A 24,157-nucleotide genomic window follows, 5' to 3' on the forward strand; every position below is an offset into this window, starting at 1 on the left:
CATCTTTTTTCATTATTTTTATAACGTAGGCCTAATAGGGAAAATATTAACCAAATATCACAATTTTATTTGTCAGACGTTTAAAACTCGGAAAGCTATTAGTTTAGCTAAACAATTTCTGGGAAATTCAAGCATCTGTACCTGAATCTTCATTCCGAAGAGTCTTTGCCTCAGGCTGCACCAAAACTGAAACCAATTTTTCCAACAAGATGGCTCACACGTGCAGCTGCTGTAAAAGCAGTGCTAGATAATTATAAGTCAGTATTGGAAGCCTTGGAAGTAGCCTTGAGTCAATTTGATTTAAATGTAGCAACAACTGCTAATTGGTTTTTGAAATCTTTTTCTTGTGGGTTGAGTGTGCTTGGGTAATTAGAGGCATTGTCTGTCATTCGGTGTCTGGAACGTTGCAAAGTGACTGCGGCTGGCATGCTTGAAGGTGCTGAACTTTGTAGTGCTCCACTACAAACTCCACCATCTAGGCTATGCAGTGAAGAAGAATTTCATTGTGTCTTTGTAAATGCTGAGAGACTAATGGAGGATTGCAACCTTGAGTCATTGCAACTGTCACTTCCCAAAAAGATCCCAAATCGTCTTCAGCATGGACATGGCCATCGCCAACCTCCTCAAATTCAAACACCGGAGACGAAATATCGGTCAGAGTATTTGCAGTCATTGACAGCGCGCAGCAAAATCTTACTATTTCAAGTCGACCGATCTTGAGCACTACAAGAATCACTTTTTAGTGGAAATCTACAATCACATGTGGTAGACGATTATCCTGAGTTTTCTGACACAGAGTCCCTTGCACAAAAACTATGCTTCTTTCGAAAGCAGTAGGCCTACAATGGAAAGTCGGTGGAAAATTTTCAAATGATATTCAAGAAGATGCCATCCGCTATTTGGCAAATGTTTCCGCAAATGAAACTTTTTGTGCGACTTTTGCTCATATCACCAGCCAGCTCGTGTTCAGCTAAACGGTCATTTTCAACTTTGCGGCATGTCAAAACTTGGTTACGATCTACCATGATACAGAATCGACTAAATCATGCAATGGTCTGCTATGTGCACAACAAAGTTTTGAATTCGATCAACCTCCATGACCTCTCCAAGAGCTTCGTTTTTAATTTGCCGGAGACTCGTTGCTGAGTGTTTGAACGTGTGCTGCCCAATGCTGAAACTGACAATTAAAATATGTAGCCTATACATCGCATTAGACTTGTACCAACTGTATTTGTTTGTTTGTCAGAACAGACCCCCGATCTTTTTAGCTCGCTTCGCTCGTCGCCGGTTCCTACCTTTTGTAGTAAATGTCCCCACCAATTTTAGAGAGCGATCGGCGCCCATGTGTGTCGTTAGTGGGATATACTGTACATTGTATTCAGACTTAAACTAGTAATTGGCAATTTAGACTGTGAGGAAAAGGCGTGTACCAGCCTCCGTATAGCCTACACCACCCCTACACTATACAGCTCCTCAAAAACGAAATTATGTCACCATTGTAATTTTGAAGAGTGCTAAATAAAGCAAAATAAAACTTTAACTTTAGCTCAAATTTAGAGCGATACCCTAAAGTTCCTAAACTGCCTGTTCAATTACTTACATCATAGCAGATGTGTCGGGCTAAAATTAGAACAAAAGTAAAAGCGGTTGATAAGGACAACGATGACGTCTTTATTTGCTTCCTTTTTAATCGTAGATTCAAGCTGCTACTCAGCGAAATCAGTTGAATTCTGAATTTGCGAGGTCAATGTTTTCATCTTGTTGCAAATTGACCTTTTTCTCCCATTCAAGAAACCAAAGCATAAAATTATCGTAAAAGTTATTATATGTCACGTGGGAAAACGCGTCATTATTCCGCTCATACACGCGCCTCTTCAGCTGTCCTTCCTATGACGTCAAATAACTCAAGATGCCGACTTGATCTTCTTGGTGTAGTTTTCTAATTATTGAGAATGTGAAGTAGATTTAGGCCAGATTTTAAAAAGTTGAAGAAGTAACGAAGATAGAATCACTAAATCAGGCAAAAAAGGAAATTTTAAACCCATAATCGCCCTCAGCTCAGGTTGTATGGTAGTTTCAAAAGAGTTGTTATATTTTCATTCTTAAAATGCCAATTCAAAAGCAAAAGACAGAGTGTAACTGCTATGTTACAGAAGAAGCTATAGACATATTGTAATCAAAAGTTATACGTTTTCAAAACTATTTTAAAGTAATTCGGAAATCACTTATACTGTATTTTCGAAGTATTTTCATTTGACCCAGTTTTGTAAAAATGCTGGATTTAAAAAAGTACTTCTACGTTTACTAACCTTTCTCTCAGTACACTCACACACTGAATAATGATAGGCCTAGTTTCATTTTCAAGTCGCATATAAGCTTGACAACAATTGTAACATCAATCGATCCTATTAATTTAGAATGTGTGTCTTATGCTTCTTCTTGCGTTTAAGGCCGTCGCCGGTCACGTTGTTAAATCAAGTAGGCCTACAGCAGCCAATGGATTGTGTGTTCATCGGGCATTGTTAGGTCCACATATCTATCCTTGGGTTGGTTTACAGAACATTGGTAGATAATGTGGTACGCAGTTTGAAAATCTTAGCCACAAACCGAAGGTGGTGAGTCGGCGACGCCCCATTGAAACATGATTGAGTCCTCTGCTTGAGACCTCCTGACGTGTCAACGAAAATTCACTTGTACCCTAATTGATTTGCGTTTGATGTTTCAGTAGGATATTGTACAGGTTTTGGAAGAGAAAAGAAATATGTAAAATTGTAAATAGTTCTTGTACTACCAAAAGACAGGCAAATGAGGTGAGAAAAAAATACATTATGGTTGCTGGTTGCTGCTATTCAAATAACCTACCGTACCGAATTGGTTTCGGATGTGTTTTTTATTGCAGCTTACTCGTTAATCAGTTTTACAGTTTCAATTAATCCAAGAAATTTTATCTACGTTGTCGTTTTTTGTAAACCTTCGCTACGTTGGCGTATACCGTTTTTTGCTGTGACGTTCACAAATAAAAACAATTTGATTGAACTAGAGGCGTAGCCAGCAAAAAAAATTGGGGGGGCAATAAGTATTATTGCACATATCAGTGAGCCTGGCAACAAGTTGGCAAAAGTAAAGCACTGAGAGGGGAGTGTAGAAGGCTTCCCCGAAAAAAATCAAAAAACTACTTTGAAATTGCGTATTCTGTGAGTACTTTTCAGTCTAAATCCACAATGAATCCTCTGTCAAGTGATGCTGTAACAGAAGGTGAATGTTTTTTAAAAATATTTTGGAGAGGGGGCGGGACAATCGCCCCTTTTTCCTTTGACTACATCCCTGAACTGAACTGCCAATTTACAGTTAAGAACGATTCTTTTTCTGGCAAAATATTTTCCGCATGTTGGCGTAAAAGAGCAATAATTTACTTTTGGTTTTGAACGTTTATCTTCGGAATTTTTATTATCCTTGGCTATTCTTTGATATGCTATGCAAGCTCAAGATCACGCGGTGCAAGTTCGACTCTCGGGATGTGCGAGTGAGCAACGCATTACAGGACTGCTCTCCATTCAGCGGCACCTAGTGAATGGAATAACTTCCAGGCAACAACACTTCAACAATCGGAAAACTTCACTCTGCCAATCTCGGTAACTGGCCCTGCGTCAAGAGCCTCTACAAGTATGCGAAACTACCAGGAATAACCAATCAAGGCTTTGTCAGTCCGAGGATAAAGATTCAAAAACCAAACCAAAAACAAAATAAATTACTTTAATGTTAGCCTTTGAAGCGCTTGCTGAACTATGAAATTACAATTAATATAAACACTAAAACCAGGCAACTTCGTTCTTGCAGTGACACACCCACTAAGAAGAAGAGCACTTCCTTCACTGCTCCTGAGTTTTATAAACCACTCACGGATCTTTCGTCTCCTCAGGGTGAATGTATAGTCTTGGAATGCAGAGTTAAAGGAGCTCCTCCTCCAGAGGTGACATGGCAGAGAGAGGGTCATGTTATCGAAGACTCTCTCGATTTTCGGATACTTCATAAAGGTGTTTCACTTTTTTTAAAAACAATTAGGCCTACCTTGCAACAATGATTATAGTGGGCTATTATAATAACGAATGAGCATGGTTAATGAGTTTGCTACTAAAATAGAAGATTGCCTGTAGATTTGGAATGGTTTTAGGTGGCCATGGCCATACAGATATTGTGTTTTTGCAGTGGCTAGCAGACGCATTGGAAATATGTTCTTTTACAACACCATGGCCACATGCTGTGCACCACACTTACTGTAGTTTAGCCGAGTGACCGTGTTTGTTTTCTGACATGTTATTTGAAGCATAGCCGTGTGTTGTAGACGTTATCTGTATGTGTTTTTTGTTTTTATTCTTTGCAAGAGTTTTATGGTAAAAGCCAAACAATAAAAACAAGTCGTGTTCGTACCTTAAAATAGCAGAAATTCCGAGCGTTATTTGGATGTAAAAATAACAAAACTGTTTTAGGAAGAAACAAATTTTCCATCAGCTCGTGGATTGAAGATTTTGTTCAACAACTTTTCTGTACATTTTAGGAGAAATAGCGACTCTTGTCATTGGCGAAGTATATCCTGAAGACACAGGAATTTTTACTTGTGAAGCAACAAATGAAGCTGGTACAGCAAGAACGTCTTGCAAAATAACAATTAAAGGTACAACCAATTACCATCTTAACGGTTTAAAATTACTAGGTTACTTGACAATTGATTTATTAAACATTCATGAAATTATATCTTTTAAGGTAGGCCTACCCGCAAAAGCCAAATGAACAAATATGAAATAGTAAAAAAACAACTGTTTATATATAATAACTATAAAATACAAACTTTTATTGAATTTAAAGTGTAAATTTTTTAACGTTAGTTCAATGACTTAAATAGGCTACTATTTGGTTTTCTGCGGTAGCGCCGAGTTTCCATAATAAGTAAAAATCGATTGAATCGTCCGCTCTTAAAGTATGCGCTTAAACTGATGCTTTTTCTCAGAAAGTGATAACTAACTTATCGAAAACCCCAATAATTTGTAAACTTACTCCACCGATAAACCGTTCAGAGGTTACTTTCAACAACGGTAGTACGATCGTGCTTTTGTTTAAATCTCAAAGGTGCTGAAAGAAAACAGAACCAAGAATTTTTTCCTTGCTGCCCTTCTATTGTTTACATGAAACGTAGCGTACCGCCCACATTTTGATATGACGTTTGATTTGTTTTGGGAAGGTCTTCTGAGAAAGGGGATTTTCGACAATTTGTTGTAAACCTATCCTGATTTGTCTTCAATAAAAACAATTTTCCAAGAGGGTTTTTGTCGCCGAATACAAAGAGATGTCTAAATCAATTAAAGTATGGAGGAGTTTTGCGTAAAAATGCCATAGCCAATTAATTTTGCCATTTTGCCACTGATTATGAAAAACCTTCATAACACCCAGATTAAGAAACGCTGCTCCAAATAATCAAAATCGCTAAATCAGCTTATTTTCTGTTATTTGCCTGTCACAATCTTCAAGAAACTAAATATTTTGCGATGACATAATGTCTTAGACAACTTGGTAATTGGCAACACTTCTCAGTATTCATTTGTCGTAAAACCGTAATTGACATTAATTAATTGTAATTAAACGCGATGAACCTGTCGGCAGGGTAAGAAGAAACCAGCTGCAGTCAACGATGCAGAAAGGCAGTAAAATATATAATTTCAAGTGACGTCACCTGTGTCTCGAAGCGTTTCCTTTTACGGAAATTTAAAAGTGCGATTCTGTAAAACTGCATTTAGTAAAAAACCTTGTATGGTCAACTTTTAAACGTGCAACTGACTGCAAGAGGGCAAGTCTTTCAGGAACTTGCCCGTGATGCAGCAGTTGCGAAGATTTTGCATTCAAAGCTTTATAATTGAAAGAAATGAGAAGTCATGCCAGATTTTCTTGTTTTGTAGTCATACGACGTTTGTCAACGTTGATGTAACTAAAATGGCCAGAGTACACTTTTCAAATGTTTTCAAACACAGGAAGTAAAACGTACAAGCCAAGAAATAGCTTTTCAATGCGTGAAGTGATTAGCAAATGGTTGAGTGAAGACTTGAGATTTGTTTGAAATGAGTTGTAGCCTACTACTGACTCGTTACTGAAATATTTCATGTTGAAGGGTTGCTGAAGTATTCTACAATAATTTAGTCATCTCAGTACTGTTTCGAAGTTAGACACTATATCTACAGGAGAGAGGTAGCCTTACAAGTGGCAGTTTTGTGTCAGTTTTCACAAAATTCTCGTGAATGTGATGTAACGCGATCAGAAATAGTGATGTTACCATTGAAAACAAATGACGCTTTTTGTTTTGTTACAATCTGTAAAGGTAGAATTCCATTATGTCATCAGAATTTCTTTTGTTTCATTTGTCACATCACAAAATTTTTTTGGAATATTGTTTTTGTGAAACAGCGAAGCTGTAGAATGTAGACTCATGAACATAACCATAGCTACGAAATGTAAACCAAATTTGAAACAACAGTCAAGAGTTTTTTTTAGATTAGAAAACACTTATTTTGTTGTTTGCTTATCCTCCCAGTTGGTAACTCAAACTTTTTTTGCAACGATTCAACGTCTACAGACGTTGGTAAACGTCGAATTGACCTAAAAAGCGGCTGGTTTGCTGGCTGGGCTAAATCAGTCAGAATCTCAAAGGTTGTTTTTGGATGAACGTTTTGCTGTAGGAAAACGTTGCAAAAAAAAATGAAAGGGTTAAAAGCTTGCAACAAATTAAATTGAATTTTGGACAACTTATTTTTAAATCTAGTTGAAATTACTTTAAATGAAGAAATGTTTATTTTCTATCAGCAAACTGTGTTCATAATCAGCTGTTTGTAAAGATACAAGAGATAATCGTTTTTCGTTGGTTTATACTGCAGGCAGTGGTTATAACAGCATTTCTACAAAAACCGCAGCTGCATCTGCTCAAAGATTTCAACAACCAAGACCGACACAAGTATTGCCGTCAACACAGTAAGAATACGTGAGCTGTTAGTTACATGACGAATAATTCTTTCATAAGCGTCGCTTGAGATTGACTGGCTCATGAGCGTGAAAGTTCGCTTTTCAATAATAAAATACCTAGACAACCAATCAACCGTTTTTGACATTGCAGACGTTGAATCAATGTACAAAACGATAGATTTTCTGTCTGTGTAAAAGCCGAGTCATCAAGAAAAACTGGTTTTGGTCAGCAAATGTTGCTAACGATATAAACTGCTGGCTTACCATATTTCTGTGTTCCTTTTTGGACTCATTGAGTGTTTCACAGGCAGACATCGTGCATTTACACATCATCGAGTTCGTCATCATTTCATCATCAAGTTAAAACCAAAACCCATATATCCCATTTAAACATCGTGCCGAAAAATCCACGTCGTGTTCATGCTTCATCACCACCTTGTGCAGAGAAAAAAACATATAACTCACAACTGGTAACATCTCCTCTCGTCATCCCTCGAACTCCGACCCCTCAACCCGCGGAAAGAACGCTGTCATCCCCTGCCTTAACCCAATCACCAGTTCCATTTCAAGTCAAGTCATTGGCTGTAATATCGTCGTGTGATAACAGGTAAAGATGTCATTGACGAAAAACTGTTTAAAGAAGTTCTGCAATTTGTATTGAGATTTGCATTTCATTATTGTACTGCATTCGGCCTACCTCTCATGCAATCAAGATAACATTCTAGCAAGTTCACATTTGTTATAAATTTTATTATCACGCGTTTTATCATTATCAGCATCACTACATCGTGTTCATCATCAGTCTCAAAACAAGCGACTATGGCTACTACAACCTGCACCATTCAACCTGTGTATGTAGTTTTGCAATTTGTGTGTTATTCTTAAAATAGTAGAACTATTTTTTATATAAATCTGTGAAAAAACAGTAAACTCATATACTTCAGCGGTTTTGGGTCTTAAACTTGTATCTTGAGCGTTCCCTAAGTAAGTTTTTCGCAAGGATTCCATCATACCTTACCAATAAAAAATTGAACGATGCAGTCTTGAAGCTGTCGTGTTTGCAATGTAAATTAATGTCATAAACGTGTAATGAGTTTGGCAGAAATGCATCTTCTGTTCTTGATACTTTCAAACTACATTTCAAAGTGCTGTCATGCAGTGTAATGTGAATTCAATGTAGTCAAGTAAAGTTCACTTTTTAAACTGTGCCGGTTCAATTGAGGTTTGCAAGCAAGGGTCACGCGCAGTGCTTAATCTCAGCAAGAACTATCCATCCTGTTTACATTAATTCAGCATCCGCATACGTTGAATCAACGCAAACAGGGCAAGTGTCGCTGACCCAGACAGCAAGTCGATCGCTTTTTGCATTGATTCACGTCTAATTTACTGTCTGGGGATTTGTTAGAACTTCGCAGTGTATTTCTGCATCACATTCCAAAAAGGCCTATAGCCCAGTGTAGCCTACTCATAATTTATAGATTTCTAAAAGTGGAGACAACAGACCACCTTGTTCATCACGTGCTCGTTTCGCAAGGTAAACAAGCTTGTTTTATTTCAGTCATAATGCTGACGAAAATCACAATTTCAAGGTTGAAAAGGATCAGTTGGTTCAGGAAGTGGCCAATATGGTTTCATCGCCACAGCAACAAAAGCAAGGAAAACAGGTAGGCAGGACTAGATAACCGTTTCACTGTGTTATGTTTCTATTGTGCAATGTCAAGGGGTTTTCTCCCGAATGTAAGGTTCCATTATTTTATTTATCTTTTCTTGAATCGATCCATAGTTGTATCTCAGACTGCAAATCAACCGTTTTTTCATTTATTTAACGTATGCAGACGTCAATCATTGTAAAAAGCGGAAAAACGGTTGATTTGCTGTCTGGGACTGCATAACGAAAAAGCTAGGGCTGCTCTAAACCAAAATACTTCGCTTTGTTTTCACGTGAAATTCTTTGCATGTCACTTTTTGAAAAGAAGCAATTTCGTTTTGTTATAACTTTGAAACGAATTATTATCAGTAATTTTGTAGTGATTTACCAATTACAAGTGTTCAACTCAAAAATATTTCAAAAATTTTGTTTTGTTTCTATGTAAAGTTTCTCGGTATTACTTCAAATTGATTTTTTGTGAATAACTTAGTTTTTTTTCTTACAACCACAAAAAAAAATCATTTCGAACAGCCCCAATGGAAATCACACAATATATGAGATAAAGACGCATTTTTTTGCTTATCTCTCTACTGTTTCGGTTGTGAAAAGTTTACGGTAGCCTACCTTACTTTGACAAAAAAACGGATTTGCAGAAAAAACCATCACGGGAAATGGCTATAATCGAGCGAGACATCGAACTTAGGCATTCATTGTCTGTAGCATCACCTACGCTGGCTGATCATCCAGATGCACAGGTGCAGGAAACGCAAATAACAGGCCTCTCAACATCTTACTTTTTAGTTCTATTTCTTTATCTTTTTTTTTTTCTTGACCTAGGATGTACAAGGGGATTATATTCTTTATTCTCCTACGCTGGCGGCAATTCTTGAAATAGAACCCCAGGTATTTTTCCAAGCACCCATTGTCAAGGTCACGGTGAATGCATCATATAGCAATGTATTTCATCAAACACAGACATGACATGCTAGCAATATCATATCAAGAGACCCAGGCAGCAAATCAGTCGTTTTTACATTGATTCAATGTCTGCAGACTTTGTAAAAAAGTTAAAAGCGACTGATTTGCTGTCTGGGGAAGAATCGTCATGTTGCTGTGTATGCCCTGAAGGCGGTGTGTACACATGTTACTGTGAGTCAGAGAGACCACCACATGACTTACTGATCGCTTAATTAAGGCAAAGCAGCAAAGGCTGCATAGTATGGCTGCATACAATGTTGGGCAAGTATGGCATCAACCATCAACTCAGCTCAGCAGTCTGCTTTCGTTGACAAAAAGCTAATTCTTCTGCCCAGACTGAGACAGTTCATCATTGTCATCGCCAGCGTACTTTCGTGCTATTTTTCAACATTTCTCATCTCACCATTATCTGCTCTACTTTTTTTATGTCTGCATCATCTGATAATGTCAAAGCGACATAAAGTAACAACTTTTGCAAGCTGGCATACCAACCCATCTATGCGCCAAGCATGGTGAAGGGCACTTTACAGTGATCGCATACTGTTCTGAAAAATGAAACTTACCTCATTTTCATCGTCTTTGCACACATTTCTCATTTCTGTTTATCGCTGTTGTTTTCAGCTTCGGTTTCCGTCTTTTCATTAATTTATAGTAGCTTACGTATTGTAATATAGTCTAGCTCTAGCCTATATTTTGTTTCTGCGGCCAATTATTTTGTTTTTGCGCTTTCGAAGAGTTTCCTGAAAGCGAAAACATGATAATTTGCTCCATATAAGAACTTTTGACAGCCAAATTGTGACAAAAAGTACTGATTTATAGTGTTTTGATGCTAAAAGAAACTTTCAATAAAAAGTGTATAAATTTTCAAGTGAATATCTATGTTACAACAAATGGTCAGCTTTGATATTGGTATTGTTGTGCTAGCAATAAATGCACGTCACCTTACCACTTGTGTTGAAGTAGCGCACTCGCACAAAATGGAGATTTACACTCAGCTAATATTTCAATAAGTGTAAAAAAGCTTTAGGGTCGAAGCCTATGTGTGCAGAAAGTTCTTATCATGTAAGCACACTTTTCAGTTCTGTATTTGTAGGGCCATTTGATGTTCCTATTCAACTAATTGTTTCTACCGGCCAGGAATACAAAGTTTCCACTTTCGAGCAAAGATTGATGAGCGAAATTGAATACAGACTAGAAAGAACTCCTCCCGTCAACGAAGATCCTGAAGACGGAATATTTGAAGATGTACCAATGAAAGAACAGGTTCATTTAACTCTTGAGTTGTGAATAAACGCAAATAAGAATAATAATGGTATGGTTTATTTATTGTTGTTTTACAACAGCTGAGATCTTTGAACGACAGGATTCATTTTTCGTTTTGTATCAAATTTACGATGTCACCACATTATTACCCGACTCATCCTCACTACGTTAAGCAAGAAAGAACACAATCGGAAGCGTTTTTTGAGTGGTATGATCTGACCTGACCTGAAGTCGATCTCAGATCAACTAGCATTACAGCGAAGGCGAAGCCCCTAGGCCACTGAGATGGTTATTATTAACACATATAAAGTTCTGAAGTCGGACTGAAGGAGGAAGATGCAAGGGACAGGGTGAAATGGAGAAAAGGGATTAAGACAATTGCTGCGCGGAAACAATCGGCCACCCCCACTAGTGGGGAACAAACCGACGATGGATTATGATGATGATGATGATGAAAGTTACGTCTATTAAATAAATTTATAGGCTCAAAGTAGGGTGTTGAAACTAGATTGAAACGTATATGACCTTGATAATCAAACGTTCGGATGAGGGGTTTCTGGTGGTTTCCGTTGAATCAGTCTTGTCAATATATTTTCACATTTCTTCAAGAAATCTCTAACAAATTGTTTGGTACCCTAAGCTTCAAATCTCTGCTTTATCATATCACTGAAAAAAGACAACACAGAAAAGGGAATTATAAATCTTGTGTTTCTCTTCCCATCACATGGCAATTGAGTAATACCTGCTCCTCCGTGCATAGGCTACCGCTTTTCGCAGGTCTGGGGTTTGTTCATGAATTTTAACGAAACTGAAACAACGCCAATCCAATAAACTGTTGCCAAATCCTGATAAATTCCAATCGAAATGATTTGAAAATTGATTCCGCATTTCAGATTGCACCGACGTTCACAACAAGACTGAAGAACTTCAAAGCTATGGATGGAACGTCTACAAAGTTTTTGTGTCGGGTTACAGCTAAACCCAGAGCCAAGGTACAGTACATGCAGTAGCAATCAGCTTTGATAACTTGATACCTAAACCAACACAATATCAACCTCAGCTATAATTGAAAAAAATCCAAATGTACAATAACAAAAATGCTTCTTCGTCGCATCGTTATCTGCATGTTGCTGCGTACGCTTTCCGAATTCTTTTTCAGTGTTTTGTAACTCGGCTGGATTCTGTTACTTCTATATTTATGAGATCAGAAGCAATAAAATTGTCTTCCTTATCCATTTGAAGCAAATATGCAATAGACAAGCTGAACGCAAACCATCTTTAATTTTCTTTCAGGTGTACTGGTTTAAAGATGGAAAGCAGATATCGAAACGATCTCAACACTACCTCCAGAGGAACGACGGCGAAGGAGGACACGAACTATATATTCCTCATCTTTGCATGGAGGACGATGGGAATTATACTGCATTAGCAACCAATCCACAGGTACGGTAAATTGTGATTTAATTGACGTCACGTGTCACGTTCTCGTGAATGTCTCGGAAAATTCATTGCAAACAAGGCAAGCACATGGCGTGTTAGTTCAGTGTGTCATTGCACCATTCAGCTAATAAAACAGTTCTTTTGTAATTGTGAAAGTAGTAGATAAAGCATGATAGGCTACGCGGAATTGTTTTGAAACCTGCTGGGTCGACGGATTGTTATATTCCGTGTGAAGGTTTAAATCTACAACAACTTGTAAACTTGATTTGTATTTGTTACTGTAGAACAAATTAAGTTCTGCAGTTCACCGATTTATTTGTGAACCAACTCTAAGAGCTACTGAGCTTCTAATTTTGTACAAAATCGTAATTATGGTCTTTCGTCTTGTCTTTTCAAATATCTAAGTTTTCATTGACAAAATCCCTCCTCTCCTTTGTGTCTTCTCTCAAGCAAACAGCTTTCTTGTGTTTTTATCCAACGCAGTGTAGATTTATTTATGATTGACACTCGTCCCCCATTGTCAGGGCGTGTGTTGCAGCAGCGGTTACCTCGGGGTACATCCGCGGTCTCCGTTGATATTTTTTCCAACTTTTGATGATGACAGGTAATGCTTGTAACATCAAACGCGCAATGACAAAGCAATCTTTATGAACCTGATTTGAAAGCTATAACGAAGTACATTGACGACTCGAATCAATCCAAAAATCAAGCTACCTATTAACCAGGAAATTTGCATGAATATTGTAACAATAGGCCATTCACCTAATACAAATCTTCATTATGAAACGGAAAGTAATCTTCTGTGTACGTTAACACGCTATGTTATTGGTGTTTGTATGTTGCCGTAACCGACAATACAAAAGTGATTTCTTATTCTTCTTACAAACATTGCAAAAAACTTAAATAATCATCAAAATTATACAATTTCACCCATCAAAGGTGGAAAATCAATCAAGCGTTTAATATTCTGTTTATTAACCAATTAAAACCGCTGGTTCAGGGAAGAGCAAGCAGCACTGGGAGATTAGCAATGGTTTCTGAAAGAGGTTTTAGCAATGACGTCAAATCCCAAGCAAACGCGATTCCTAAACAAAGGTAAAAGTGTTTTGTGTCTCTTGTCAAGAGATACTGCTGGTTTTTGTTTAGTGATAGACTGATGGTTCTCCAAAGGACTTTTGTTTGCTGTGGAAAACTAATCCATTTTTCAAGCCCATTCATGTCAATATACCGTACTGTTTCATTGTACTTTCCTGACTACACAAATTGATAGTTACAGTAATTACCCCTGGATCGAATGCATGTTTCATTAGAAACTTACCTCATTTGTTATATTTGCGTTGACATACTTTCACCAGCATGATTTCATTCAGTTGTCCTAACATTTTGTAAAAAATTAAACAAATAATTCTAACTGCAAAGCTTTTTTACCAATTTGTATTCCCTTCAAAATTGATGCTTTGGGCTCGAACTTTTGATCAAATATACTTGATTGATTTCTATTGCTTGATTTCACGTGATTGTTTAAGAGTTTGTGTTTTTTATTTTTGTGTCGTTTCTTTGCATTTGTACTCACTGCTCAAGCCCACAGCAGTATGCTGGCCTGTGTGATTAATTTTAGAGGTAGGCTATTATAGCTAAAAAGCAGAGTTTTAGAAAGAATGCTATTGATATGTTTTTAGCAAAAAAATTGATTTATATCATTTGCAAAAAACAGTTCCCAGAGTTTTGAACAAGTTAGGTTTTGATTTTGACCCTTTTTCTGGCTCCCTATGGGCTTGCCTCAGTACCGGGTCTAGAAGGCGGGGGCATTTGGTTAGACGACTGAAAAAAATAAAAATGCACAATACTTTGCAAACAAACTGAGAAAAAGAAATTAAAGCTGTTTTTTTGAAGGACACGCCCCTACTCACTTCCATTATAAAAGTCTCTCAGGCTGGCTGTTTAATGCTTATTCGAAAACCAAGTCCTGCTCCCTCCAAATTCTTTATACAGTAGATCCGCTACTGGCCTGCTGATACTTGTTGAAGTTGATTTGTCTTGTGATATGGTTCAGTATAACGAGTCCTCGCTTGACATCACCGCTTTCACCCACCGCACGCATGGTATTGCCCGACGTAACGTCACCTGACGTACCATCAGCGCAAGCTACGTCGTCACGTACGACGTCGCTTAGCGTCGCATCACCAGTGTCACCGAGCTCAGGAGCTTTCACGTGAGCCATTAACTTTTGCATTTTTTTAATTAACTTTGTGTGGTTATATTACTAAACCAGATTGGAGTGTTCAAGTTTGTTTTCATGACTTATTTACTGAGTTCTATATTTTTATTCATCGTTTTGTTCGTTAAATACCCAAACAACAAAACCGGTCATTTTTTGTATTGATCCAACGTCTGCAAACGTTAAATCAATGTAAAAATAACCGATTTTGCTGTCTGGGTATTTTATTATGAATGTCAATTTTAAGCATTTATGCAATTATTGTTCTTTATACTCACTTCTTTTGTTTATTACTTCTGAAATGCACAGCAGTGAAAATCACGAATAAAACTTCATATAAAGCCGCCTTTTGTGATACCACTCGTCCTTCCTCATGGCGGAGTTGGTTCTTTCTGTTTTTGGCAAGATAAATAGATGGTGGTTTAACCCTTGGCGCCTGCCCTGGGTCCAAAGTGCTTCAGAAGTAGTTTTTCATTCAACAACATTCTTGGAATGAACATTACGTTCGCGAGTGATTTTCCTCACAACTGTGGTGCCTTAGTCATCGGCATACGGCAGAGTTAAGCTTTATTCTCCAGCAACGAATTTTTTTTACAAGTTATTGAATGTTTTGCTCAAAGAATTATTGTTTTTCTCACAAACCTTAGAAAAAAATATTTCATTTCAAAATAACTTTTTATGTTTTTTGAAAACGTTTTGAATTAAATCGTAAAACAAAGCTTACTTTTAATTGCAGTACATTATATCTTTTTTTTGCTTGATAAACCATTTTTTCTGAGAAATTTTGTGCGTAACTGATAATTTTTTTTTACTAGATTGCCGCCTAAAGGAGAGCTTGCTGCTGATGAAGAAAGTCCTGTAGAAAAATATTACAGGCCAACCTTCATTCAGAAGCCCGCTGTGGACACTCACGCCGACGAGGGAAAGCTAGTGCGATTTGATGTTAAGGTACAGCTGGGTACAGTGGAATTTACTTGCATCGTCGATTTTAAGTTATTTCACCATTTTACACTGATTTAACATTTACAAAGATTGAGTCAATGCAAAAAGAAGCAATTTTTTAACGTTTTTTTTTTACCATGTTTTAACTTTCAGGTCACGGGATTACCAACTCCTGTGATAGAATGGTTAATCAACGGTCGACCCGTCATCCAAGACGCGCTGCACAAAATTTTAGTTCGAGAAAACAATGTCCACAGTCTCCTGTTTGACAGAGTATCAAGAATGGACGAAGGCCAGTACACAATCACTGCCTCCAACAAAGCTGGAAGTGCCGTGACGCACGTTCAACTGCACGTTGCACGTAAGAATTTGAAGTTTTATAATGGCTTCTTTTTGCGTCTTTTATGCACCACGCTTGTTATGCTCCAGCCAGACCCAAGTCCTCACGCATGCCTACTTTCGTTCCAAAGCGTTGGGCATTGAAATTGCTTTGAAAATGTTTCTAACTGCGTGATGAAAATTTCAGTTGATGTCGTCTAAAACCTTTTAAATTAGACTTGTTGAAAAGAAGCTAAAACGAGCCTACGAGCACATTATCCAGCGGATCGTCATAACCTGTGATATAGGCTATTAGTTTTAGTGTGCTGTTAGTAAAACTGATACTATACCGAGTTCATACACTTCTTGTTCAAACTCTTAGATAGCTAGTTTGTTTGTACTTCAGCGCGCGAACAAATGACTGCTCCCGCGTTTGTTCAACGACTCACCGGCCAGTGCGTGGCAGAAGGCGATTCCATCCGCTTGGAGGCGCGAGTTGTCGCCACTCCCCGCCCGATCATCAGTTGGAAACGTGGCTCAGATCAAGTGGTGCCAAGCGGCAGAATCCAGTAAGTACGAGCAATTTGTAAGCTTCTGTTTAAAATTCTTCTTCTGGCTTTATTTATATTTCAAATGGGGTCGCCGGTGCAGTACTCCACATCACTCTGTAAGCAGCATCTTCTTACTTCACTCCCACTATTTCCATGTATTCTGTCACATAATCTCTCCATATTTTTTTCGGCCTTCCTCGATTTCTTTTTCTATCTTCCAATTGTCTCAATCTTCTTCCAACATGATCTTCGTCTCTCCTTACCACGTGACAATCATTTAAGCAAAGGCATTATATCTCTCAGCTTATCTTTCAGTTCTCTGACTTGCGTTCGTCAGTCTTGCTTTGTCAACCCCAGAGATCATCGCAGCATTTTCATTTTAGACAGTTAAGCTTTTTTTAACGAATCATTGAAGTTACATTTCATGATTAAAATATTACACCAAGAGGTTAGATTGTTGTGCAAATGCCAGCATTTGATGAATGCAAAATAGCAGTACCATAAAATAATATACCAAATATTGTACAAAAGTAAATATGTTTGTGGTAAAGTCTGCATATGGCTATGAGTTAGCCAACAAAGATAGGCTGATTGACCCTGCTACGAACGTGTCTGCAACGACAGTGTTGAAATGGTTAGGTGTAGGCTTAATTATCTTATGTGTAATTTTACAAGCACGTGCAAGCGTGATTGTTGAGCCGTCTGAAGTGCCAGTGATCCTAACATCGCTTTGTTTCCGCCTGCAGGTTATATGAAGACGATTCAGGCTACGTATGCCTCCAAATTACGCAAGCTCACGCAAGTGACGCAGCCTGGTACACATGCAGCGCAACCAACAAAGCTGGCATATCGAGCTGTAACTGCAAATTGGATGTTTACTGTGAGTAGTCTGCTAAAATGAAATAGGCACGTAGCCTGTAGCTTTTTATAATATACAGTAATGTCTGGAATGTTTGGCGTTTTTTTCATCGAAAAAAGTAAGAGATATGCTTGATTCAAACAAACCAAAGCTGCTTTCGCATCCACAGCCACATCTCAGTAGTCCAGGAGTTATACGAGTTTAATTACATTTTCATTAGGAAAATTAAGGAAGAACTTTTTAGATGTATTTTTGGGCGTAGAATCCAAAAATCGAGTGCTTACACGCCGAAAACTGGACATTTTTGAGATATTAGCAATTTTTAATGTTTGTGGGCTACTTCCGTTTTTTATTTGCTAATTTTTTCCTTTAGCAATTTGTCACTAAATTAAGACAGCTTCTTAGTTGAAAAAGTGAAATTGGTCAAATTCTGCCAAGACCAAAGGTTATCTGTCAAGGCTTTTGAGTAACTGTAACAGTTTTTGTGTTTTTCAAATATGAAACTGTAAAAAAAATACAATCTGAAATACAAGATTTAGTTAGATAATGTTAAAATTATCATTCTGACTTTCACTGTCATCTGAATCGTCAGATAAATTCGAATCCTCATAGTCACTGTCATTGTTATATTGGTCAACTTTAAGAGAATTTGGCACTATCTTGCCGCTATTATCCTCTTTCCGCCCATGGTCTAAGGGTGACTCTGTCACAGGCTTGAATTCATTTGCAAGTTTCCACATCCTTGCAATAAAATTTGCTCGCTTAATGTGCTGGATAAACGCTGCCCTGCAAGAAGGTATTGCTGTAGGTTCCAAACCTTATACTTTTTGCAGAGGCCGCTCACTATGTATTGGCGTAAACTTCGTTTCAAATATAACTCTGCGGGCTTCATTGACGTCACGAAGTTGCCTTTTCCCGTATGTTGCACATACAAGCTCTTCGAGAGCAGCTTCCGTGGCAGAGCTAACACTGATGAAACTGCCTAACTCTGCCAGTGCTTGAAGGAGTTGAGGGTACGTTAATGCAATTAAGAGTGGTCTAGTTTTCCCTTTGCCAAAGAAACAGGAATCGTAATCACACCTTGTGATGGCATGGTATCCTGGCAAAGCTGTACAGAATAAGTCATTAATTTCACTGAGCTCCCCCATCATGCTTCTGATGTTAACAATACGCCGAGTATTGTTGTAAGCATGACCCATTTCTAATAAAACTTATGTTTGCAGATCCACATCGCTGCAATAATGCAAGAGAATGATCATTACATCTCTGTCATTACAACGCACATTCACTCGCAGAGGATTGTTACTACTTTTGTAAAGCTGAAAGATGTGATGCACCATCCTTGTGTCCGTTTCAATGTGTTCGCAGTCATATAAACAGCAGTTCTGTCTTATTATAAGATTGTTACTTTGCACACTAAATTCATAGCACTTTTTTCCCTTTGCCAAAACTACCTTCTTGTTCCCGATTACTTCAGCATAGGCATTTGACTGCCACTCATAAAACAAGAAAGCAAGGAAAGAATCTTTGAACTGTGATGAGGATAGGCACTTTGAAAAGTCTTTAGGTCTTTTTTGGCTAGGACCAGTCATGCTGACGACAGTGTCGGTGTCCCCCCGAACTTCATGAGCCGAATCTTTGATTGTGTTCTGAGTAGTCTATAATCGTCACATATAAAGTGCACTTCTTCGCTAGTAGGCTTTACAAACCATAGTTAAGAGAGCTTTGAAAATTCCACCATAAGTAGAAGGAAGGTTCGTAATCATTCTGATCAAGAACATGCCATTAAAAATACTCACATCGCTTCCCGTATTCAATGGTTCATTAGCTGCCGTCGCAAGTGATTCAAGATGATTAGCCAACTTGGACTTGTTGGTTGTGGTCATACTTCCATCTACATTGCATAGACTAAGGGGAACTACTGACTGGATGAGATAGGACTTTTCTTAAGTCAAGCTTTTTTTGGCAGGACAAGTAAAGAAGTCTGCCAAACATGTCTCTGGAACATTTCAGCTCTACCACTTGCTTATCTTTTGTGGTGACGAAAACCTTTTCTGCATTGCTAACAAAATTTCTAACTTTCCTTCTCTTGATGGGCTTTTCAATTCGAGCTGGATCTTCTTTTATTTCATCAAGGAACTCCTGTTGCCATTCAGAACCTTTGCTAATTGTGTTCAAGAGATCATTTCTGATCTCATCTTGAGCTGGTCTTCCAGACGATAGCTTGATCAAGTGATTGCTTTGTTCAACATGTTGAATGGATTCATGGTCGAATCGATAGTTTCACCAATCTTCATGAAATCAGCATGGTTTCTTTTTATTCCGTAAGGTTTTGATTCCTGGTAAACAGTTTCATAATGTTTCATATAGGGACAGTGGAATACCGGGACGACTCACTCTACTGATTTTTCTTGTGAAATAGACAGCTGGAGGGTCACTAAAAAGTTCAAAAATTAGCAGAACTGCACAACGTTTTCTTTGCTTTTGCGTAAATTCATTCTCATCAAATGAATTGCTATATTTAGTAAAAATTTTGGGTGTTAGAAAATCTGCAGAACCTTACTGCAGCAGTGTGAGGCTACCTACTGTTACCGCTGTTACGTGAAGTTAATCGCAGCATTGCCATGACTTGAATACCTATTAAATAAACATGATAATGCATATTTCCTACATTTCTTTTGGCGATACACTCTTTGTATACACGTGGGCAGGTCATACAAATTGCACCTGAGTATGCGACATATGGTAGTAGACCTCAAGCTGTATTTGCATCAAATTTTGTCATAATATTATGACCCTGCAGTTGTCCCCCTTACTTTTGAGTGAGCAATCCCCTACTTCTACCATCCCTAGTTTCATACCAGCCTTCCCCATCGCATAATTTATCACTTGACTTCTTACATACCTCGTGACACTCCATCTTCGTTGGGAAGGAAAACTCTGGGTGAATGCACTTATGCCGGTCATCCTGGATGCAGCATCCACATTCACAGCCATCGCCACTGCTTCATCAACAGGTAATCTAGAAAAAAATGTCCAGACAACCTCACAGAGAAGGCTCCTTTCTCCAGCTGATCACGTATGCCAGGGTGTGTGTACTGTGTAGTCCATGTTCAACAGTTTCAGGAAGTACAATAGCATGTGTCTGGAACAGTTAGGTTTGTTGCATGCAAAAAACACAGGGATTATTGTTTTCAGAGCATAAGTGAAGAGCTCAATATCATTCTTCTTTACAGCTCTGTTCATAAGTAAAAATTGCTGTACAAGATTGATGTAAAGAATCCAGAACTGGGCTGTACCGCCATGGTTGCCGTTCGGTGTGTCGTCACGGAACTTCTCATAATCATTCATAAGACCTTTCATCATCATTGTCAGCCATTGTTGTTCCACTGCAGGATGAAGGCCTTCCCCATATCTTCATAATTTTGTCTGTCTTTGCACGTTTGTGTCCAGTGTTTGTCGAATTGGTAGAGTTCGTCTCGCCATCTTGTTTTCTGTTTCCCTCTTTTGCGTTTATTGTCAAGCGGTATCCAGTTAGTAGCTCTTCTTGTCTACCTGTTGTCAGTTGTTTGCATGATATGTCCTGCCCAATTCCACTTTAAACTTTTTATTGTTTGAATGATATCTTTGATTTGTGACATTGTGACTTTGATTTGTGACAAGACCTTTAAAGGCATCTGATTTCTCTACATCTTCAATATGTATACTGTTTCGAAGCATTGCTGTGATGATAGCATGTCTATTCCCATTGTCCTTCATCTGCTCTAAGAACGACTCTACATGTTTTTTTTCCTGAACGCAGTGGCAAGTACAACATGCAATCGTTTACACCCGTTATAATGATTTCCTGATAAGAAGCCGCTAATTGACCTAGGAGCTAGTACTTCCGATTAAGTAAGGATGTATGGACCTCCAGATGGCTCCATCAGGTAACCCAAGCAACCAAAGTATCTGAATATGATGTGGAACGATTCATAGTGGATGAATAACCTATCAAGTCTGGGAGCCAGAATATTCTGAATTTGGGCAGCAGGCTTTGCAATACCAAGGCCATACGTAACATTCATGTAATGTTCCTTGCATTCATCCGCTACTTTCAAGCTTGTTTTCATAGTATCAAGAACTACATCATGTCTTGTAGGTGGTGTCCCTATATTTGGCATGTATGCAACTGTCTGGCGTGGCAGGGGATCTTTTGTAAGCTGAGTATTTAATCCTGACCACATAGGCGTGTCTTTACAGCCAGCAAAGGCGATTGACCAAATCACATCCCTTTTTGTCACACTTTGTAGATTTTCAGGAGAAGTTTTGAAAGGCATATCGAAAGTTTTGAAATTGGTAGAAACTTTCTTTGGCTTTTTTCTTACAGGCTCCAGCTCAATATGAGGGATTGCAAGACTGCTTTTTCTAATCCAAGACAAACCAGAATTGCTACTATCACTCTGTGATGGGCCTTGTTCTTTTGATCCATCTGACTCTGTTGTCATATTGTGAAAGCATATTCCTTGTGTATCATGGAGGGTGCCACTGCCTGAAAGCGTATCTTTATTCTGATCACAATTGTCCCAAGCAATTGCAATTGCTAAACCTTTTTTCTCCAATTATTCCTTCTGGAGAAGCTTTTTCCTTCTCCAAAGCCTGTAGAGCAATTTCTGTTTCATACTCCTCACACAAAGTGTAGCCTAAGCAGTGTCCAAAATGGTTAAGAAGTTCAATGACTTTTTTGGAGCCCGTCAACGACTTCAGAGTCATCCCTAACAGCAGATGCTTTGCAGGTTTGATTCTCCCATATGTAGCTTTGTAAACATCGCCTTCAGCGGATGACCTTGCATATCTTTCACAGCGCTCAGTCATGGTATCTTGGCCACCATACATATATTTGTAGAACTGCACAAGGTCTTCAGGTGGTTGTATTTTACCATCATTCAACAGATCCGCTGTTATAGGTGGCTTTAACTGCTTTACCTAAGACATTTTAATCTTATTTCTGAGAATCATGGCAGCAGCTTTGATGATGTCCTGCTTTGAGTAGTATTTGTGGGCAGTAATAATTATTCCTTTTTTTCTGCTTTGTTTATCTGTTTTAATATTGGACCCAAAACACCTTTTCAGTACCCAAAACACCCAAAATTGGACCCAAAATACCTTTCAAAATACACACAGAAATTGTGCTTTGAAACTTAGATTTGCGATTCATTCTTCAGAGAGAAATTCAAGATACTTTTTTGATAAGCTTATGTTTGTGAGCGTCTCACTCTTGTCCTTCTTTAGAACTTCTATCTTAATGTAAATTTCCAGCCCAAATTTCTAGGAAAACTAGCCTAAAAGTAGCCCAATCGTTAAACGTAATGAAACAAGCACAAATGTAACCCAACTTTAGAAAAATTGTGCAAAGTGAAGTCATCAAAACTGAAAATTGTGAAGTAACAATAATATTTATTCTATGAAAGTTGGTTCGAATTGAAACGAAACAACCAGATCACAAACCATCACAACTAAAATTTTGCCGCGACCAGGAAACAAAACTACCCGAACTCCGTGGGAAAACAGAGGAACTAGCTACTTTGGTTTTGAGCCATGTATTCAAATGCAGCCGCTATCCAACGATCGCGAATCTCTCCTGAGCTCCCAAGCAATGACGTCATTCTCTTGCTAGCCCAAAAAATGCAAATATCTCAAAAATGTCCAGTTTTCGGCTTGTAAGCACTCGATTTTTAGATTCTACGTCCAAAAATACATCTAAAAAAGTCATCGTTAAAATTCCTAATGAAAATGTAATTAAAGCCATGTAACTCCTGCTCTACAGTAAGTTGTTTCGTGTGCAGCAAATATTGCAGCTAGAATGAGAATCGGTGCAAGTGAGCCACCGTGCGGTAGCTTAAGTTAAAAAGTTTGCTCGCTTCAAAACTGAGCAAGCTATATGAAAAAGGTTGACGTGTAACATTTCGGATTAATTTTTCGACAATGTATTTCAGCTCCCACGGCCAATGTGCCTAGCAACCGGCGTCGCATCAGAACACCTCACCGCTATGCTAATCTTGCCAAGGTGGCCGGGGTAGACATGAGAGAAGCCCTGACACCTGACGCCCAAACTCAACACATGCTGCCAGAATCAGAAGAATTATAGGCTAGGAATGAACAGCTGTTGTTGGTGTTCAACTTGAATATGTACGAGTTGCGAGAGAACTGAGTTGGCTAACCAGCTAGCAAAATACGTTCTTTTTGCATTGATTCAACATCTGGAAACGTTAAATCAATGTGAAAAGGAACAATTTTTCTAAATGGTTAACAAGCGGAACGTGACATACTCTGACGCAAAGTCGACTAAAATATTGAGTCTTTGGAAATGGTGCAATTTGTGCATTAGATTAAAAATATGGCTGGTTCTTTGTGCCTGTAGTAAGATTGCGGTCATGTCATTGTGTAAATAACTATGAATCATCTGCATGCGTAACGGGATGTTTAATCGCTTTAAAATGATTCTATACAGTATTGTTGATTTGAAAATTGATTACAAAGCTGCGTTATTATTGTGCACAGTGAATAAGCCAGATCAAAAAGGAGTGTCCACGAATCAATAGAACACTGCTGCGTTCCGGTTAAAAATGATTTAAACCGACCACGTTTGCTTTATGAACTAAGTTACAAAATGCCTGAATGAAGTGACCAAAATCCAAGATGGCAGTTGAGCAGAACACCCCATGGGAAGCTTTATTTCAGCAAAACTTGACCAAAGGAGAAGTCAGTGGCAATAAAAGAAACTCGATCCTGGCGCGAGATTCTACTTTGCACCCATAAGGTGTTTTTTGCATTGATTCAACATGTGCAGATGCTGAATCAATGTGACAAGGAATTGATTTTTCTGTTGGGTTGTTAGAAGAATGTGGAGCAGTCCAAATTTACGAAAACACTTTTCCGGTTTAGAAACCCTGTGCCGA

At 38.3% G+C, this 24,157-nt stretch overlaps 1 protein-coding gene across 5 annotated transcripts; it reads left to right on the forward strand.

Moving 5' to 3' along the window:
• The first annotated feature begins 2,724 nt into the window (after positions 1–2,724).
• LOC145777038 (myopalladin-like) lies at positions 2,725–23,743 on the forward strand. Of its 5 annotated transcripts, none has more exons than XM_082588306.1 (18): positions 2,725–2,810; positions 3,838–4,034; positions 4,556–4,672; positions 6,918–7,011; positions 7,310–7,609; positions 7,779–7,853; positions 8,561–8,666; positions 9,304–9,405; positions 10,766–10,891; positions 11,785–11,883; positions 12,185–12,334; positions 13,332–13,426; positions 14,385–14,543; positions 15,365–15,497; positions 15,645–15,852; positions 16,216–16,378; positions 17,107–17,240; positions 23,195–23,743. In XM_082588306.1, exons 1-18 carry the CDS (start codon positions 2,806–2,808, stop codon positions 23,344–23,346), a joined length of 2,415 nt encoding a protein of 804 aa, XP_082444432.1. In that variant the 5' UTR covers positions 2,725–2,805; the 3' UTR covers positions 23,347–23,743. The 5 variants fall into 5 exon arrangements, with proteins under 5 accessions (XP_082444432.1, XP_082444433.1, XP_082444434.1 ...); XM_082588307.1 differs by lacking the exon at positions 9,304–9,405 and adding an exon at positions 9,488–9,553; XM_082588308.1 differs by lacking the exon at positions 14,385–14,543.
• The last annotated feature ends 414 nt before the right edge of the window (positions 23,744–24,157 follow it).

The sequence above is a fragment of the Aplidium turbinatum genome, chromosome 9, assembly GCF_918807975.1.
Source record: "Aplidium turbinatum chromosome 9, kaAplTurb1.1, whole genome shotgun sequence".
Taxonomy (NCBI): domain Eukaryota; kingdom Metazoa; phylum Chordata; class Ascidiacea; order Aplousobranchia; family Polyclinidae; genus Aplidium; species Aplidium turbinatum.

What these genes read in the sequence shown, in the direction of transcription:
- LOC145777038 (XM_082588306.1), top strand. An exon ending in TTGCAAAATAACAATTAAAG is followed by an intron (nt 4,673 to 6,917) that starts GTACAACCAATT and finishes TTTATACTGCAG; the next exon opens with GCAGTGGTTATAACAGCATT. An exon ending in TAGTGCGATTTGATGTTAAG is followed by an intron (nt 15,498 to 15,644) that starts GTACAGCTGGGT and finishes TTTAACTTTCAG; the next exon opens with GTCACGGGATTACCAACTCC.